The 20806-nt window shown below is 28.5% G+C and overlaps 1 protein-coding gene across 2 annotated transcripts in view; it reads right to left on the bottom strand.

Moving 5' to 3' along the window:
- LOC107441671 (very long chain fatty acid elongase 7-like) overlaps positions 1 to 18315 on the bottom strand; it is a 30299-nt gene extending 11984 nt beyond the window's left edge. The window contains exons 1-2 of one of the 2 annotated variants that reach the window (XM_043048012.2): positions 17865 to 18315; positions 2525 to 2617 (exon numbers count right to left, since the gene is read on the bottom strand). In XM_043048012.2, coding sequence (XP_042903946.1) covers positions 2525 to 2617; positions 17865 to 17877 — 106 coding nt within the window. In that variant the 5' untranslated portion in view covers positions 17878 to 18315. Of the gene's footprint in view, positions 1 to 2524; positions 2618 to 2772; positions 3019 to 17864 lie in introns of those variants that run through there. The other variant, XM_043048013.2, reaches the window with a different exon arrangement.
- Between the last annotated feature and the right edge of the window lie 2491 nt (positions 18316 to 20806).

Below are 20806 nucleotides of genomic sequence, written 5' to 3'. Positions count from 1 at the left end.
GATGTGAGCATACATCTGTAAAAAGATAACAAAATGCCAAACCAAATGTAAACATATAACTGTAAAAAGATAAAAAAATGCAAATCCAAACATAATAATATACCTATAAAAAGACAACAAATTAAAAACCAAATATAAGCATAAAAATGTAAAAAGACAACAAAAGCGAAATAAAATACAAATAAGTAACTGCAATAAGTTTACAATGGTTTAAAACAAATGGTTTAAAAACAAATAACAATGGTTTCAAACAAATGGTTTAAAAACAAATAACAATGAATTAAAACAAATGGTTTAAAAACAAATAACAATGGTTTAAAAACAAATAACAATGGTTTAAAAACTTACTTTAAACAAATGGTTCAAAAACTTACTTTAAACAAATGGTTCAAAAACTTACTTTCGTAAAAATATATTATTTAGGTGGGTAACTCCAAACAAACAGTAAAAAATTTGTAATACGTTGAACCATGTTAATCAAACTTGCTGCAACTTTATTACAGTTTCAATTTGAACTGAATTATGATGAAAATTCATCTTTCTTGAACTCAAGTGCTCGATATTATGATTTTAAAGGGAATGATGCTGCTCCATTCAATTTTAAAGGGAATGATTCATATCAATGAACGAAAATAAATAATATTTTAAGGTTGCTATTTTTGACAATATTATAGTTCAACCTTGGATTGATATTCCTGAAAAATTTCGAATCAAATTACAGTAAAAAGTACCGGTACTTAGGGTGCCGGTACATTTTACCTTAAAGTTCATTTTTACGGGAACATCTACGGAACAAAACAATCTGATTTACCGTAGTTGTTACAGTAATAATTAACCTAAAATTATCAAAGAAATAAAACTGCAAAAAATACGATATAATATTTTACGGTATAAATGGATTTTGCGGTAAAATTAATTTTACGCATGATGCTCCCAAAGTGCCGGTGCTTTATAAGGTAATTTCATTTAAAATTTTCTAAAGTGCATGCAGAGGGAAAAGTCGACATTAAAATTTTGGTGCTAAGTTTAAAGCAAGCATGTTGCTGGTTGGAGTCAAATGGCATTCAAAACTGAAAAGACTGCTTGTAAAAACATGAAACCATATTCGCCAAAAATTGAAATAACACTGAAACTAAAAGTATGGTAAAAAGTACCGCAATATGATAAAGTTTGCCGTTTTCTGGCTCTATGGGAACACGAAAAAACACAGTATTTTTTACCGAAGCCCTTTGGTAAGGATTTTGGTAAAATTAACAATAAAATATGATCTTATAATATGTGATAAAATCTCTCAAATGTGATAAAGTTTATCGTTTTCTGACTCTATGGGAACACGAAAAAACACAGTATTTTTTACCGAAGCCCTTTGGTAAGGAATTTGGTAAAATTAACAATAAAATATGATTTTATAATATGTGATAAAATCTGGCAAATGTGATAAAATTTGGCAATTTTATCATGATGCTTGGCAACAAAACCATTTATTTGGATAAAAATTACTATTGTATTTTTTACTAAATGTGTGGTACTGAAAGCTACAGTTTTAAAAGCTGGAATCTTTGGTATACCGTTATCATATAAATGTAAAAAAAAACAAACAAATGAATACTATATATTTTGAATACTATATAGTTTAAATGAATACTATATAGTTTAAATACTATATATTTTGATTTCATTAATCAAAATTGACTTTTTTTTCTGAACTAGAAATGTCATTACATATTTTTAAATGCAGTAATTTTGACAGAATTTTTTCTCCATGAAGAATTCAAAATTTTTTTTATTCAACGAATAATGATAAAATTTTTATATAAAATACTTCCATATCTGTAATCTTTTATGCTTTTTTGCTGGATTTTTGTAGAGTTTTTTTAATGAAATGAATTTATTTATTGAGGATGAGTGATCTTTATTATAAAAGCATTAAGTAGGTCTATCAAAACAAAAAACATAGCATAAAAAATTGATATTTGTGTGTGCTATGTGTAACGAAGGTCATAGATAAAAAAATATCAAGAAGATATTTTTTGTCTCTTCTGTTAATTTATTCATTTTAGAGATACATATTCGCTAAATTTAACTTTCATATTCTATCAAGCAATAGAATAAAAATAGAGGAAGACAAATTCGAATATTGCTATGAAAATAATTTTTATTCCTTAAACTGTTGGAATTTTCTTTCCAAAATTACTATAAAATAACCGGCAGTAAATTTACGGTAATTATTACTGTTAAAATTACTGTATATCAGTTTTTTTGTTCCATAATAAGTCTCCGTTAAAATAGATTTTAAGTGCTGGTACTTTATTCCGTACTTTGATCTAGAATATTATTACAGTGTAGTATCAAATTTAGTGTACATGAATTTATAGCTAGTAATATCTGCAACAAAAATTAAAATGTAATGTTAATCAATAAAATACAACTTAAAATTGAGAAGATCTCAATAAAACTATGTGAAGGAAAATGAATTATTTCAATGTAAAAATATTTGTGAACAATTCATGCCATAAATTCTTACCTCCGGAATCGAATGTTTTTTCCAGTGTGTCATCTATTCTTTGGAGAAAATCCATTACAGACAACCGACCGAAGTCAGATCTGTTTAAAATTCCTAAAAAAATAAATAAATAAAAATATTTAAAAAAATTACTATGACATATGCATTCAAAATATTATAAACTAAATTTTATATTTATTAAAATGAAAATATATAATTATTCACAAAAGTCATCTTTCTTTAAATATAATTTAGAAAAAAATTTTTACCCAATAATTTCCTGCTTATTGTAGACAAGATGATTGGATAATAGGCTTACGCTGTCAAAAGACAATCAGTCGTGCATTTAAGGTCGTATAACATAGAACAACAGCTCATTAATGATTTTGAAATAGATATTAAAATTATTATAAATTAAGTTTTCAGTTATTTATATGAAAATTAATAATTAATAACAAAAGTAATCTTTCTTTGAAGAGTTCAACTCAACAATGACTTTTACTCACTGTTTCCTGTTAATTGCTCTGAAGGTGATTGGGTAATAGGCATAGGTTATTAAAAGGCAATCAGTTGTACAATCAAGGGTGAATAACACAGATAAACTGCTTAATAATAGAGCATATATAGAAAAGTTCTATATATTTATATCTTTTGCGATTACATATTCCTTACAAAATGAAAAATAAGTCACTCTCCAAATTTATATACTAATAATCTAAGGTTGTCTAGAACGAAGTCTAGATAACTTTATTCAGACCACTGTCTAGGTGGTCTGAGTAATTGAATAGTAATATCTGTATTAATATCATCACCAAACAGTTTGCTTGTTGCAAAACAATCTTTATGGGGCTTTATTTAAGAATAATTGTTTATTATCAATTTTATGCTTTCGTTTTTAAATCAAATGAGACATAGTCAAAATGAGACATATCAAATCAAATAAGACGCATAGGTTGATTTTTAAGAAATCGAACTCAGCATAAATTAATTAATGTGAGATTAATTAAAGATTTTCCTTTTTAATTTTCTTTTGAACAGCGTCTATTTGAGCCAATATGGATTTTAAAAGAAAAATTCACCTAAAGATTATGAAGCTTTTGAGAAAACACTTACACAAAAAGGATCATTATTACTATTATAATACTTATCCCATTTTTTTTGATTTAATGCAGGTATGAGTTTAAAATTGTTCAATTTAGACTGCATTTAAGAGAATACTTATGATTACACATTTCTGATTTATACGTATTTTTGATTTAATACTCATATTTTTATTTGTTTGAAAAAGGCTGCAAATAGTTTATGTAAACAGCAAAGACTTGTTTGTACAATCCATGAAATTGCTGAATTAATTTAAATAGAAAGCAAGTGGTTTTTAAAATAACACGGAAAAGCAGTTTAGTGATACACTTAGCCGCTTACTAACACTTAAATTATCATTAAACCATAATTTTGTCTGATTAATTGATAAAAATACATTAGAGCAGAGGTTTCCAACCTACATGGGGTGGGGGCCACAAATAAAAACACCAGTCAAATGGCGGGCCGCAACTTTATCATAATTTTATATGGGACTCTTTTAATGTTTGAAGGAACATTAAATATTACTGTCAGATTTTTATCAAGTTGCACAAAACAAAAGTATTGAATTACAAATTAAAATAAGAAGTAGATTTTTAAAAATATTTCATTGCATATTAAAAAATTCTGGCTACAATGACTTTAATGTGCACCTTCGTATTAAACAATTAATGTGCAACAGATATCAAATTGTTAAGATATAAAACTTTAAAAATTTTGTTATTAAAACATACATAGTAGCACACAAAATGATCAATGAGAGAATTAAGGCTTGTCCGCTGTACTTGCATTCGAATGGAAACTTAATAAAATAAGGATTATATTTTGCTTTTAAATATAAAGTTTTTTTAATATTAAAAAGCAAAATAACAAGCATTGCAAATAATTTTGTTACGTATCATTTTGAATCTTCCCTTAATCAGAAACTTAGTGACAAGATTTTTTTTCTTCTTTTAAATTTAATTATGTGATAAATTAAAAAAATTTTCCAGACCTATTAGGATATGTATCAGAAAAGAAAAAAAACTTCTCGAGCATCTGAAATTAATTTTTTTTTCTTTTCTGCTCACGTCCTATTTGATTCAAAGAATTTAAATAAATATGATATTCATTACCTCTTTTATGCGTTTTGAAATATACAAATGTAAATAATTTCGTCCAAAGTTAGTGGTTTCAAAAAGTTAAATCGGAGAATTTCTTCGAGAAGATTTCCGATGAGCACATGCTAAATTATATTCACAAAAAAACAAAAACAAAAAAAGGAAATAAGAAAGAGCAGCATACACGATTATTTTTGTATTTGAATAAATATTTTCCTGGATGCAAAACCTGAGAAATAAAATTTTTTTCACCGTTGGTATGTTAAATTTCGCAGAAACGAAGAGATTATGTTTTTTTTTAACGAAAAAAAATGTATTTTAGACTCATACAGATTCCTTACGAAAATTGTCTGAAAAAAAATACAACTAATATATTTCAGTTTGCGGGCCACAAAAAAAGGCTTCGGGGGCTAGATGCGGCCCGCGGGCCGCCAGTTTGAAACCCTTGCATTTGAGAATGATTAAAGTGTAATTTAAGAAATTGAAACTGCTTTAATACCTGATTTCTTTCTCGTCACTATGTTAATAATAATAAAAAAGAAGAAGCAGTTATGAACTAAAAATTAAACATGGATAGATAATAGTTAGCCTAAAATTAATAAAAACCAATTCTTCATAATTTATTTTTTAATGTGAACGTTTTATAGAAAAGAAAATAAACCCGATTCTTTGGACTAGTTCATCTTAAAAATGTTCCATACTGTTTTGGTTTTTGAATACCATTGTTCAGAGAGATTTATTTTCTACTTAAATGCAAAAAGACATATAATTTAGACAATACATCATGGACACAGGAAATTTAAATTTATGTGTTGTATTATTTTGTGACCTACATCGTACGGCAGATAAATTTGCTAATACCTTACTGTTCCGTTTCATTTACTCCAGTTTGTTGGAAAAAATAAAATTTCAAAAATAAATTATGTAGGATTTAAACGCTTTTTTCTGAATTTTGTGTATAACGTTTGAGTTTTAAAGCGTTTTTTTTTTTTTTTTTTTTTTTTTTTTTTTTTTTTTTTTTTTTTTTTTTTGTATTTGATTTTCGTTTGTATATTTTTTTCAGCACTGGATTGCTACTTATTCTAAGAAAATTCACTACACATTTTTCAAAATATGTTAAATTGAATCGGTGGTCCTATCAGTGCTTTTGTTTAAATTTTGTAAAATGTCTATTTTTAATTTATTTCAATAAAAATTCATTTTTGGATGCCTATCAATTGTTTTAAATGAAGCAAGATTTAATAAATAAATATGAAAAAATAGAATTCTCCTAAAAAAATAATAATTTATAAAAAGTTTAGAATTTCCTATGCTAATTTCAAATGCAAATTACTAACACATTAATCTCAAAGCATACTATTAAATTTATATTAAACTCAATGTATTGATATTAAAGTCCTTACATCTGCAAATCTGACTCGTAATTTGTGTTGAATAATCTGTTACTCTAAACAATTTTCTTGATTGATATTAAACGGGTAAAATAAACTCTTTTGAATTCTATTCAAAAGAGCTTATTTTATGTTAGAGTTTTGAATTAGTTCTATTGTAAATACAATTATTAATAGAAGGTGTCAAAATTCTATTCATTCCGATTAAAAAGGTTTTTACCATTTTCTCCATATTACTCAAATTTCACTTACATTTTATAAATTTTTCTACGATCTTTTTTAATTTCTTAAAAGATTTCATCAAATTTTCACGATAGCATGATTTAAAACAAATAAAATTTTATAATTTAACTAATAAATCTATTTCTTTTAAAGTTTACTGTGACAGTTTTAAAAGATCAATTATTTTTAAATAAAAAAAAGTTTGAAATTTTTTCTTTTTTTCCAGTTTAAAATTCAAACATTGTTGATAATTATAGCTCTATTCTTTGAAACACACTTTGATCACTTTACAATAAAGTATATTTATTTGTATATTGTTGGCACACATGGTGAAATGACACTGATTAGCCTCACAGCTGCCAGTTTACTGCCGTTTAAGAATTCCATAGTGCTATACGAAAAATTATAATTATCATAATAGGTGAGACATATATATTTTCAGCTATTACAGTACATTTATTGAACTACCATATTCATTTATTCATTTATCGAAAAAGTTTTGATTAGAAATTGTTGTAAACTATTTGAATGAGTTTGAATGGGTAATAAAAGATATAAGTTTTTAAGAAAACGTTTTTGAGTTTCAATGAAAATTGAGATAGTTCTTTGAGTTTTAATAGATAATTTAAATATATTAAGTTTTGGAACTTAAAAGTGCTTTTCTATCTAAAATAATTTTTAAATTTGCGTAAAATTAATTTGAAATAATTGTGCTGCAATTATCACCAAACTTTACATCAATAAGGATTTTATGTAAAGGAATTTATTGATCCATATCATTCTTCATTCTTCAGCGAATAATAATTAAAAAGAATTAATACAATATTTTTAATTTATTACTCTGGTAATTACATTGAGAAAAAAAGTATGGTCAAAGCTAACAGGATATGGTAAAATTTATTGAATTTCTGGCTCAATGAGAGCAAAAAAACAGCTCCGTTATTTTTTACGAAGCTCTTTGGTAATGAGTTTGGTAAAATTAATAATGAAATATTGTATTATAATATAAGATAAAATTGAATAAATGTGGTGAAATTTGATAAATTTATGATGATATCTTAGAGCTGGGGCTTCCAACTTACATGAGGCCGGGGGTTACAATTCAAAACACCAGTCAAATGGCGGGCCACAACTTTATCAAAATTTTATATGGGACTCTTTTTATGTTAGAAGGAACATTAAATATTACTGTCAGATTTTTATCAAGTAGTGCAAAACAAAAGCATTGAATTACAAATTAAAATAAGAAATAGATTTTTAAAAATATTTAATTGCATATTAAAAAATTCTGGCTACAATAACTTTAATGTGCACCTATGTATTAAACAATGAATATGCAACAGATATCAAATTATTAAGATATAAAACTATAAAAAGGTTGGTATTAAAACTTACATAGTAGCACACAAAATATTCAATGAGAAAATTGAGGTTTGTCTGTTGTACTTGCATTCGAATGGAAACTTAATAAAATAAGGATTATATTTTGCTTTTAAATATAAAGTTTTTTTAATATTAAAAAGCAAAATAACAAGCATTACAAATAATTTTGCTACGCATCATTTTGAATCTTCCCTTAACCAGAAACTTAGTGATTTTTTTTCTTCTTTTAAATTTAATTATGTGATAAATTTAAAAAAATTTCCAGGCCTATTAGGATATATATCAGAAAAGAAAAAAAAACTTCTCGAGCATCTGAAATTAATTTTTTTTTCTTTTTCGCTCACGTCCTATTCGATTCAAAGAATTTAAATAAATATGATATTCATTACCTCCTTTATGCGTTTTAAAATATACAAATGTAAATAATTTCGTCCATAGCTAGTGGTTTCAAAAAATTAAATCGGAGAATTTCTTTTAGAAAATTTCTGATGCTCACATGCTAAATTATATTCACAAAATACAAAAAAACGAAATAAAAAGCAAACAACATACACGATTATTTCTGTATTTGAATAAATATTTTCTTGGATGCAAAACCAGAGAATTAAATTTTTTTCACCGTTGGTATGTTAAATTTCATAGAAACGAAGAGATTAGTTTTTTTTTTATCAAAATAAAAGTATTTTAAATCCATACTGATTTTTTACAAAAATTGTCCGAAAGAAAATTACAACTAATATATTTTAGTTTGCGGGCCACAAAAAAAGGCTTCGAGGACCGGATGCGGCCCGCTGGCCGCCAGTTGGACACACCTGTCTTAGAGCATAGCATACAAACCATTTATTTGGTTAAATTTAATTTTCATTTCCATGTTATTTATCAAATGTGTGGTAATACGAACTATAATTTCGAAAACCAAAATTTCCGGTGAACTTTTATCATAAGAACGGAAAAAACTGCCAAATGGTTTCATCGTATATTTTGGTCTTATTAGCCAGAATTGTGTTGTTGTTTTAACCATTTCAGCCAGAAATGTCATTAATATACAGTACGGTAATTTTACTAGAATTTTGCTCTCCATTCAAGGGTAATAACAAAAGACATTAGAAATGAAATAATAGATGTTTCTAAACCTTTTAAGGAAAAGTACGTGATTTATTTTTCTGTTTCCGTTTGACGAAAAGGTGAGATAAGAGGTTAAAAAAATAAATAAACGTTTGTATGATACTCAATAATGACGTTTGTATGAACTCAATAATTACACTGGCATAAGTTGATGACATAATAATTTATATAAATTTCCTGATGACTTTTAATCGAGGTGTTTGAAACAATGGGTTGAAGATCGAATCATAATATCCCAGCGTGTGATGAAATATTGCATAAGATGAAAATTATCTTTGAAGTTAGGTATGTGAAAAAATTGCACTAATTTATTCGTCTGGTGAGACATTGCATATTGTGCTACGTAATCAGTGTATCAATAAGTGTCATATTCTTATCCCTGAACTAAATTACCTGCAGCTGTTTAAACCAGACCCCACACACTTTTAATGGTATTACACCAATTTATTTTACATTTGTGTTTAAAACTATTTAGGCTAGTTGAGGATTTGTTTTGGGGGCAAAATTTGTACTATTTTGATTAAATGATGGTCGGTTATGCTACTCTTAGAAAATTCGGTTCTACGTTGAACCATAATGACGGTATCTTGAACCATAATTTTGTGTTAATTTGTTGCAACCTTAATATGAGTCGTTGTGGTTCAGAGGACAAAGCACTCGCCGTTCAATGAAGTGACTCGGGTTTTAATACCTCCTAGAAGAAAGAAGGACTCAACTCGGATCAATTTACTAGTTCGACGTAACGAACATAAACTGTGCAGTGGATGAAAAATAAGAAAGATGTCACTGCGGTCGGGCTACTAAGCTGAGAGCATAGAATATGAGAAAGATATTATTATGTTTGGACTACTACAGGATCAAATTTCTTGCTTATAGTAACCCGTGCTGAGGCCTTCTCTTTTCTAGGAGGTAGTGGTTGGAATGTCAGCGATGGTTGGTCCTTAGAATTCCGTGTTAGATACGTTTCCATGGTGATACATGATACATTTTCGTAGTTTTTCTCTCCATGTAACTGGTTACGGGTTAGTTTAATAAAAAAAAAACACCACAAAGACGAATTTCTCCCATTACCTGATCTAGGAGTTCCCTTGTCTTCTGGTTTGAATTCAAAATTACAAGTCTAAGGAGTTGAACATTGGCTGCCGTAAACTCAAAATTGAGTTGGCTTTTTAACGACGGTTATAGAATAAAAACATAAAAATCTTTATATGGTACTAATATGAACCAGAATTCCGACTAAGGTGAATCACATATTATCGTGTATTATTATTACATCATTCATTAGGAAATGTGTTCAAGTTGATATAATTTGATAACATGGATCAACTTTAAACCATATAATGGTTAATACAGCTTAGCTCGGTATTATGGCTCATGTACTTTAGTATTTCTAATTGCGAAAAGAAGCCGACAATAGAGTAAAATAATATCACTCTCAAAAATAAAGCTTTCACTTTTGACGATTCAGCAATCCTTGAGTTGTATTTCGTTAATTTATAGAATCATTTCGTCATAAAATCGCGTGATTTGGGATGAAACGTGACTTTCAAATACATGACGAAAATATTTCCTCAACTCGAAACTTCATCGTAGTATATTGTGGGAGGTTGTTAACTACAATGAAGAAAAATAAATTAAACCGAAGACTAAACGATCGAAAATAAAGAGACGGAAATAAGCCGACCGACCCTTATGGTGGTCAAGGAGTTAGCCGAGTGCCAGGAAGATCCCGGGTTCGAATTCCGCTTCGAGCATGAGTACAGTTTATCTCGCTATTCTAACTGTCCTTCTTGGGGTGACATTGATCCACCTATGTGGTGTCCTTGTCAAAGTGATTATTAGGAAAGTTAGTACATTAGTCACTACGAGTTTTATTTTTTATTAGAAAAGTTAGTACATTAGTCATTACGAGTTTTTTTTTATTAGAAAAGTTAGTACATTAGTCACTACGAGTTTTTTTTATTAAAAAAGTTAGTACATTAGTCACTACGAGTTTTTTTTTTTAGAAAAGTTAGTACATTAGTCACTACGAGTTTTTTTTTTATTAGAAAAGTTAGTACATTAGTCACTACGAGTTTTTTTTTATTAGAAAAGTTAGTACATTAGTCACTACGAGTTTTTTTTTTTTTTTTTAGAAAAGTTAGTACATTAGTCACTACGAGTTTTTTTTAAAATTTTTTTTTGGAAAAATAATAGAATGCAATTTTGACGAAATTTTATGTGTGATCATATACTAGAAAACCGGATTGACAAAACCGAAGAAAGTTTCGTGATGTCTGAATACCCACTTTTTGCAATCGTTACCCATTTTTTAGACTGATATTATGGTTCACGTACTTCCGTAACAGTGGGAGGAAGTGAACAATAGAGTATAGTAGAATAATGAAAAATCGCGCCATGGACATTAATACGTTTACGCTAACACAGTAGTAAATTAGCATTAATTGTTCATCAAAATTTTTTACTATTCATAACAGAAAGAAGTATACGTAACTATTGGAAAATTAAATCTCATGTACCTTCAATTTTACTCGTAAACGTGCTAAGCATGACGTACTGTCATCACTTGACGAAGCAAAATACCCTCTTAGAGCCCATTTATTTCGTTACTGAAGCGTACTGTTCACTCAACCATTCAACTGGGTGAGCTTAAAACACTTTCTGCTTTCACATGCTAGTTTATTTAGTTTTACTTTACGGACATAAAAAAATCTATTTGATGAAATAAAAAAAACGATGCGATATTTAATAGAGTATGCTAATTTTAAGATGCAAAAAATACACTTTAAATATTCGTTTGTTTAAAATATATATTTTGTACCTTAAAAGGCATTTTTACTTTTCTATTGTGAATTTAAAAATTTACATATTTATGCTTTGTGTCCGTTTTACTCTTAATTTTTAGTTTTCAATGCTTAATAACTTGTTTATATGTCTTTACATGTATAATTATTGATTATGGGAATGATGAACGTTTACATTAGCTCAACATAGCCCTTCGAACTGTTAGATTTACAGTGCGTGATGACCAAAACTTTTACAACGAATTACTGTTTTATTATCATGTTCAGATCTCAAGAATTATATACTAAAATCAAATGGTTCTCAGCCAGTTTGAACAACTGAAATTATAAAACTATAAACCAACTGAAAAGCTATCAAACCAGTGACTCTGAAAAATGAACAGTATGGTTCATAATGATAATAAAAATCCTGTTGATAATCCCATTATAGTACTGATCTTGAAGTCGAAAGAAACTGATTTAAAGTTTTGATTGGAACTGATATAAACGTTGTGAACTATAAACTTGTTGGGTGAACTCAGTTTGCTTGAACTTTCAATTTCATCGTCATCCTCAATTCAGTTCTTTTCAAAATTTCAGTAAGCTGAAATACTGAACTGTATTTTGAGCAAACCACGCGTATACACCACGTCATACACCGAAGAGCCATTACATTATGACCACCCTGCTAATAACATGTAGGACCACCTTTAGCCCTCAAACCTGCTAGCACCCACCGTGGCATTGATTCCACAAGGTGCTGATAGGTAGTCTGAGGTATCTGGTACTAAGCGCTCACCAGCTGGTCTTGCAATTCCCTCACCTTGCGAGGGGGTAGCGTGGCAGCACGAATTTGGCTTTCCATGTAGAACCACAAATGCGTTATTGGATTAAGGTCAGACGAATTTGGGGGCCAAGACATGACTTGAAAGTCACTGGAATTTTCCTCAACGATTTGACCCTTATGACATGGTGCATTATCCTGTTGGTAAACACCATCCCCCGCAGGAAAATCTGTCGCCATGAATGGGTGAACCTGGTCTGCAACTATGTTCAAGTAGCTTACATACGTCAGGGAATGTTCTATGAGGATTATTGGTCCTAATGTGCCCCATGAAAACATTGTTCCTGGGTGAGAAACCTTGAAAACCTGGGCGAGCCCATTGCTATAGATGGAGGGTGGTCATAATGTTATGGCTCTTCGATGTCTTGATGTTCGATTTTACACTTGTCAATGGAAATAATCTTTAAATAATTACCATGCATTTAAATAAATAAATCCGAATCTGCGCTACTTCTCATGAGGGGCCAACTGCGGCGGCAGTGAGTAAACTTTCACGTATGCCCATCGAGTTATTATTCTCTTAAGCATCTGGTTATACAAACTGAAAAAACATAACGTTTTTGTAGTTTTTGTTTAATGGCTTTTTAACTCCTGAAAGGAGTTCTTGTCATTAAGTTTTATCTTATTGACGAATAGAAATTATAATGCTTCTTGGAATGTTCTCTCAAGTTATATTTAAATGGGAGTGTTAATGAGAAATATGTTAATTTTCATGACTTTCCTTGTGTTGAGAAATAATACATTAGACACTTATTTTTTAATTTCAAAACCTTTAAACGCCACAAATAGAGCCTGCACCCCTGTCTGTAAGTTATCAGAAAAACGCAATTGCATATTTTTTAACGTCTGTACTATTTGCTGCTTTTCACTTGTTGTATAAAGAAAAGTAAGAGAGTAAGAACAACCTTATAGCGTTGCAGAAATGATAATGTTTAGATTGAAAAAGCTTTTGACCGAAGCAATAGTAATCAAGTACTAAAGTTCTACTATGCACCTAGTTTTTACTTAGCGATTTTTTTTTTGGTATTCCCCTTCCCCCCTCCAAATTCATACATTAGAATGTTGTTATAAAACTTTCCAAATTTTGTCTATGTGGATTGTATGAATCCAGAGCTATTTCGTCTCTATAAAAAGTTAAGATTTCCCTGTATTCTTCAAAGGTGGAAATATGCTATAAAATATGTATTTTATTTCAAAAGACATTAAAAAATTCGAAAGTTAAGTATAATTCGAAATGATATAGTTATAGATTGGGATTTCCTTGCATTCTTCAAAGGTGGAAAAAAGCTATACAATATGTATTTTATTTAAAAGACATTAAAAAAATTCGAGAGTTAAGTATAATTCGCAATGATATAGCTATAGATTGGGATTTCCCTGTATTCTTCAAAGGTTGAAATGTGTTATGCAATATGTATTTTATTTCAAGAGACATTAAGCAATTCGAAAGTTAAGTATAATTCGCAATGATATAGCTATAGATAGGGATTTCCTTGCATTCTTCAAAGGTGGAAATAAGCTATACAATATGTATTTTATTTCAAAAGATATTACACAATTCGAAAGTTAAGTATAATTCGCAATGATATAGCTATAGATAGGGATTTCCCTGTATTCATCAAAGGTAGAAATATGCTATACAATATGTATTTTATTTCAAAAGACATTAAACAATTCGAAAGTTAAGCATAATTCGCAATGATATCGCTATAGATTGGGATTTCCCTGTATTCTTCAAAGGTGGAATTATGCTATACAATATGTATTTTATTTCTAAAGACATTAAACAATTCGAAAGTTAAGTATGATTCGCAATGATATAGCTATAGATCGGGGAATTAATAAACTAACTAATGAGTGCTTAAAGAGCTCCATTCCTAGAAAAAATTCTGTGGTAATTGATTTTAGATTATTGTTAAAATATATGTGATCAATAACATGTGACTAAGTAAGCATAAAATAGTTGAGCTATTTTTGCAATGAAATTTAAACTATGATATTTTACGCATCCCGATATTGAGCAAAACACCATATAACAAATTTGAACGTTTTTTTCTGACCTTTAGAAGAAATTATGTGATTATAGTTTGTACAAAAGGTGCTTGATTCATATATCAAAAACGAAATGATGGTGCAACACGCAGTTCTGTTATTGGAGAATACTCGCCAAGCTTCGAGTGAATTCTCAAATATCTCACTTTCTAATGCATCTTGAGTCAGTTTCAGTCATTGGTATAAAACATGTCCAATTAGATTAGATATAAATTGATATTAGGATAATCAAGAGAAGTTTTAGTGGCTTCAAATGCGTGTTAACTTCGTTTTACAGAATCTCAAAAAAAAAAATGTATCATAATACTCGAGACAAGAGCAATAAGATTCATTAGTGTAAACAACAAACTATATTTTTCTTTCAGTTGTGTTCACAATTGCGTTACTAATGAGATGGCTTATTAGTTCCGTAAATACTAAATTCGATGCGTAGACTGGCATGAAGGAATAATTTTGTTTTTGCAATATTTGTAATTAGTATATATATTATAGAGGATTAACACTGATATATTTCTTTTGTATATGTATTAAGGAAGTTTATTGCGGAAGTTATTGAGTGTATTACAGAATATTTTTAGAATTAAGATCCTTAAAAAAAAATTCATGATTAAAAATTTTTATGTTGTAGGATTTAAAGAATATATGAACGGAAAAAGGAAGGAAAAAATAAAGGTTAGTTATCCGTTTCTTTGATGAAAAACAGGAAACTTAACCTTTGATTTTTCGTAAAATAAGAAGAAAAACAACATAAAACTTCTTTACATTAATTCTATTGTTCACAAAGTGTTTTGCAGACTTAGAGAAACAAAGGGTACAATTGTGATTCTGTTTTTTAATATTTTTTGACAGCTAACACGCGTTGAAAATAATAGTTTTCATTTTTGTTTTATTATATGAAATTACTTAGAATGAATTTTACAGGGGATGAAGAACTTTAAAAGGAACCATATTTAAAATAATAGGAAGCTTCAAAAGATCATTTTTGGTGAAAATAACCTAAATTTTAAAGAGATGGCAAAATTCCTAGATTTTAAAAGCAATTCAGACATTAAAAAATGCATAAAATTTTCAAAAAAAATTTATGTTATTATTCCTTTATCTACTATATCCGCAATTGTCCTCAGAGAAAGGAAAGTTTTTTAAGTATTGAACTATCAAATATTTAAGAAAAAATTATTTGAATGAAATTATTCAAAATTATTACATTAAAAATTCATTTTTAAAACAATGTAAATATATACAAATATATATATGNATATATATATATATATATATATATATATATATATATATGAAAATACGCTAACAACTGAAAATACGTATTATTCTGAAAGACTATCAAACAAGTAATAGTCAAATCACTACAACCAAAATACGCTTTTTTTATAAATACGAAAAAAAAAATTTTTTTTAAATATTTTTTTCAGAAAATATCCAACAACTAGTTTTTCAAATTCTTGATTTCGCCTTTCAACAAAAGGCAAAGATATTTAATAGAAAAACTTCTTGATTCAAAATTTTATTCCATGAATAATAAATAAACTATTAAAAAAAATTTATAGAATTATAAAAATCATACGCATGGGAAATTTTCTGTGAGAAGAAAGCTTTATTAATTATTTTCAAAAAAGTTTTTATTAGTTTTCGTATAGTTTCTAAGAAATGGCAAAAGGCCACAGAATGTAAAAATATCCTTAATCTATTACAGCATTTTAGAGATATCCACTACTTCCTTAATTTATGAAATATTTTATGTAAGGAAAAATGGGATTTGAAATCAGATTTTTGCAACTTAGTTAATTTCTAACAATAATTAATCTGAATATTTAAAATATGTCCCTCAAATATCATTAAAATTATATTTTAAGTGCATGGAAATGTAATCGGAGTGGTTACCAGTAATTTAGGTGAAAAAAATAAATTGTATAATTTATTTTTGATTTATTGTGTTTTAGAATAAGAGGATATTTAATTTTATTTTGTAACCGTCTTTGAGCAGTCAACCTAATTTTGAGTTTACGACTACCAATGCTCAGCTTCGTAGCCTTAACTGTAATGCTGAACTCAATTCCGAAGATAAGGGAACTCTGAGATTAAATATTGGGAGAAATTTTTGTCTTCGTGGTGGACTTTTTGATGGAACTAACCTGCGCTTGTGTTATATGGAGAGGAAAACCATGAAACCTTCCATGATTAGTCTGAGGGAAAGGGGACTCTAGTGAACAGTTTACCACGTTACGTCAGCACTTTGGTCATTGTATATCAGCACTGTGGTCTGTTTGAGGTGACAGCGGAACTCGTATCCACTAGCCATCGCTGGGATTCGAACCCGGTTCACGCTTTAACTCCTGAGCAAGCACGCACTTTCCTACGGTTTGTGTCAATAAAACATGTTAAGTGGTGGCGAGATGCATACTACCATCTAATTTTTTTGCAAAAAATGTGTTTTTTTTGTGCATATCAATAATGCAGATCAGCATATTAGCATATATAGATAATATCAGCATATCAGTAATGCGACGACATAGATAATATCAGCATATCAATAATGCGACGACAATATAATGTTGCCATAGTTTTATCTTTTTATTACTGCCCTAGTCGTCGAAAATAAACCTCAATCTATTTCAATTTCTTTCCCATTCATTGTTCATTTACTCTTCCCTAACTGCAAATTGACTTTTGATCTGAATTTGCATTTTATACAATATTTAAATTTATAGTAAATTTGTATTTTGATTTGAAGTTTTCTATGTTAGAAGATCAATCATAAGAAATTGATAAAATTTCATGATATTTCATGAAATTTCTGAAGTTACAAAATAATTTATGCATATTTCTGGAGAAATAGGAAAAAATTTATTAGTGTAAAAGTGTTTCCACTATTTTCTCCCCCCTCCCTGTAGTGACAAGAGAGATGTGACAGGAAAGAATGAAGAAACTGAGTAGCGTGGGGAGAGGGAGGTAAAAAGTATTGTAAAAAAATATTTGACATCATTCATGGAGAACCCAAAGTTAACTTTTTTAGTTACTGCGATATACTGTTTAGTTGGTAAAAAAAAAGGAAAAAAAATTGAATTAAAAAAAAAAACATTTGAAGTTTTTCATATCAGCTGAATTTCAATAAAGAGTGAAATTAAATCTTATATGGTGTTATAATTCAGATACATGCAGACTTTTTACATTCTTTTAAAGAAAACTAAGAACTTTCAACATTTTAAAGTGAATAATAAATTTATAATCAATAAAGCAAATTTTCAAAAATTTTGTGTGCTTGATCCCTTAAACATGAATTTATATTTTCATTCATTATTTAAACCATAATTTTCAAATAACAAACATATTATAAAAATGAATAAATAATTAAAAAGAGATGCTTACCGTGTTGCGTCATTGTTGGTATTAATAAAGTAAGTGTCAGTGCTAAATCGTGATCAATACTAAATCCGGGGTCAGCCGAGTGTTTGAAATATCTTTTTCCTCGTCCTCGGAAGATTCATTAAAATATCAGCAATCATTCAATTGTAGTTTTAAAATGGAGAAAAACTTTCCGAACAGAGCTTCAAAGCACTCATAAAATAAATTTTTCAGTCAAAATTATATCAACAAACTCAACAATAATAATTTTCATCACTAAAAAAATATTTAAACTTATAATTCCATATTTGAATTTCCTTTAAGTCAATCTAAGGAGCGTTTCACCTCTTTGCGAACGCGTCACCTTAATCCTGAATACACCGGAATCCTTCCCACTTATTCATCACTGCCGTGTTCTTCATCATCTGAACTCTGTCCTTACATCAGTTTTCTTTTCTAAACTAGTTTTGCAGCTATTTTTACGCGTATCTTCTCTCTCTAACGATGTACATAGGCAAGAATGAGAGTCTATTAGATCCACTTCTTTATAGAGTCAGTTTTTACAATTCGAATGCTTGAGTAGTTCCTATAAACCGTTCGAAATCTTGTCAGTGACCTTTGGCGATTTAACAAGAATTTTTACTTACTACTTCATACTTCCGACATGAGGGGTTAAAAGAATTCTTTTCAGTGAGGAGTTCTTCCGTCAAGTGATTTACACTCGGCGAATCTAATTTCTTTCACCTTAAAGAAAAGAAATTATTTAATTACTAGCTGAATACCCATTTCGCATATGGGATGAAAAAAGTATATAATAAATCTCGGATGCAATAATGCTGCAATATTTGCAATTACAGGATGCAATTACAGAAAATTGCAATTACAGGAAATTACAATAATGCTGCAATTACAGGATGCAATATTTTTTAAGATGTAGGGCCTTTGCACGGTATACTCTAATTTGATGGGAGTTTTATTAAAAAAAGTTATGGTCAATTGCCCGGTAGTCTCTACACTTACGTTATTTATGGCTAGAAGTTACTGTCTGGTATTCTCTAAACTGACATTCCAAATTTATCATTATTGCAAACGTTGGCAAAAAGAAAATTCTATACCAAGTGTGCCTTAGAGAATAAACTTGGAATTGAAAGATTCACCACTCCATCTATCCTCTATTAAGCGAAGACTAACAGAGAAAGTCAACAATACTACATGACACGGAAATTACTTTAGGCTAATTTAAGCCACAGTCATTAAAAACAACACTAATCTGACTAATTTTCAATACAAAAAGAATCGCTGATTCAAGGAACCGGGCAGAAGTGGGTAAATGTTTGCGATGAAGTGTAAACTTTATGAATATCCCCACTATCAGTTCTTACTGAATAAAGAGTTGTTCGTTCGAAAAAAATCCTATTTATTTAATTTTTAATCTAATTTTTCTATTTCAATAACCAATACAATTTCAATTTTTTAAGCTATTTTTTCTTAAACACTTCAATTTCCTAAATTATTTCGATTGATAGAGACATGTGTCAAAAGCGTAAATAAAAACGAAATAAGCAAACAGTTTTAATAGTTTTCAAAGCATGCGTATTTCAGTAAAGATTCATATCAGGGATAGCTCTTTATTCGGTGCACGTGCAAGCTCTTGAATCTGCATTTATAGTTTCTTTTGGAACGTTCAGTTTGCCAATTAATTTTTCCTCACCGAGAAAAGAAATTTCTTCTGTTTTGTAGCCATGTACACGCGTATTGGCGATTTATTTAAAAATAGATATCAGAAACATTACAGATGATAGTACATGATAAATAATGTATGCATCATTAATGTTATAATATAGAGATTAAAAATGGTACAAATCAGAATACGATAAGTATTAGTAATGTAATTTTAATACATTGCCTTAATGGGAGTGTTAGTTTAAAATATAGATAATATATTAGAGTACTTATTCCTAATAATAATAGTATATATCAGTTATACAGTGTCTCTCAGTAATGTTACAGTATATTGACTGAATAGTCCATATAGAGTACATTTTTAGTAATTTTAGTAGTGTTGCAATATACATAATATATTTGACTTCTAACCATTATGCAACTTAGAAATCATTGAAACATAGCGGTGTTACAATTGAAACTCCCATAAACTTCCTAATCCCAAGTCCCAAAATTCCAAGAACTATTTTAAAAATCGATTGGTCAAAGTTTCTTCTTGAGTACTCTATTTTCTATTTCTATTTTCTATTATCTGCTTTATTATGTATTTTCAGCTTGATATGTTTAATTTTGCATTTTTGTCTTAATTTGTTCTATTTTCGTTTAAATATTTTTAGTAATCCACGAACTATTGTATTGATATATTTTGCGTTGGTTAGATTAATACAATATTACTAACCACTCTTGTTTGCGGATTTAATCGTGTGAACTGATGACAAGATTATATTTTTTTCCTTATTTGTTTTTCAGCTTTTTAATTTTAAAGTTTTTTAAATTTTTTTATTTTACTTCTAATAATTTTTTTCTTCTCTTTTAAAAGTATTTAAAATTTTTTTTTCCATATTAAAAAAACTATAAATATATACTTCGACTAAATGTATTTTTTAATTTTATTTTATACGATTCAATCAATAAGCACAACTTTTCTTCTTCGCGAAATTTGTTTACTGTTATATTAGTATTTTACTTTTAAGCCTAAACCACATTTTATTTTGCGACATGCCGGTAAGGTTGGTTTCTGCTTTCTTTTATTTCATACTCTTTTTCAACTAAATTTTTTAGCGATATCGACACAGTACAAAGAATAATTTTTATCTTAGGATAATTGTTCTTTACTCTGAAATATCGCATTAAATTATGCCATAAGATGAGTCCTGAGGAAGACTTTTGGTTTTTTCCCATTAATAATTTTCTATTTTATGTAATTTTTATATAATTTTATTATTATTTGTATTTATATATAT

Source organism: Parasteatoda tepidariorum, chromosome 4, assembly GCF_043381705.1.
Source record: "Parasteatoda tepidariorum isolate YZ-2023 chromosome 4, CAS_Ptep_4.0, whole genome shotgun sequence".
Lineage (NCBI taxonomy): Eukaryota > Metazoa > Arthropoda > Arachnida > Araneae > Theridiidae > Parasteatoda > Parasteatoda tepidariorum.
Note: the sequence above shows the minus strand (reverse complement) of the source record. Positions and strands in the feature narration are given on the sequence as shown.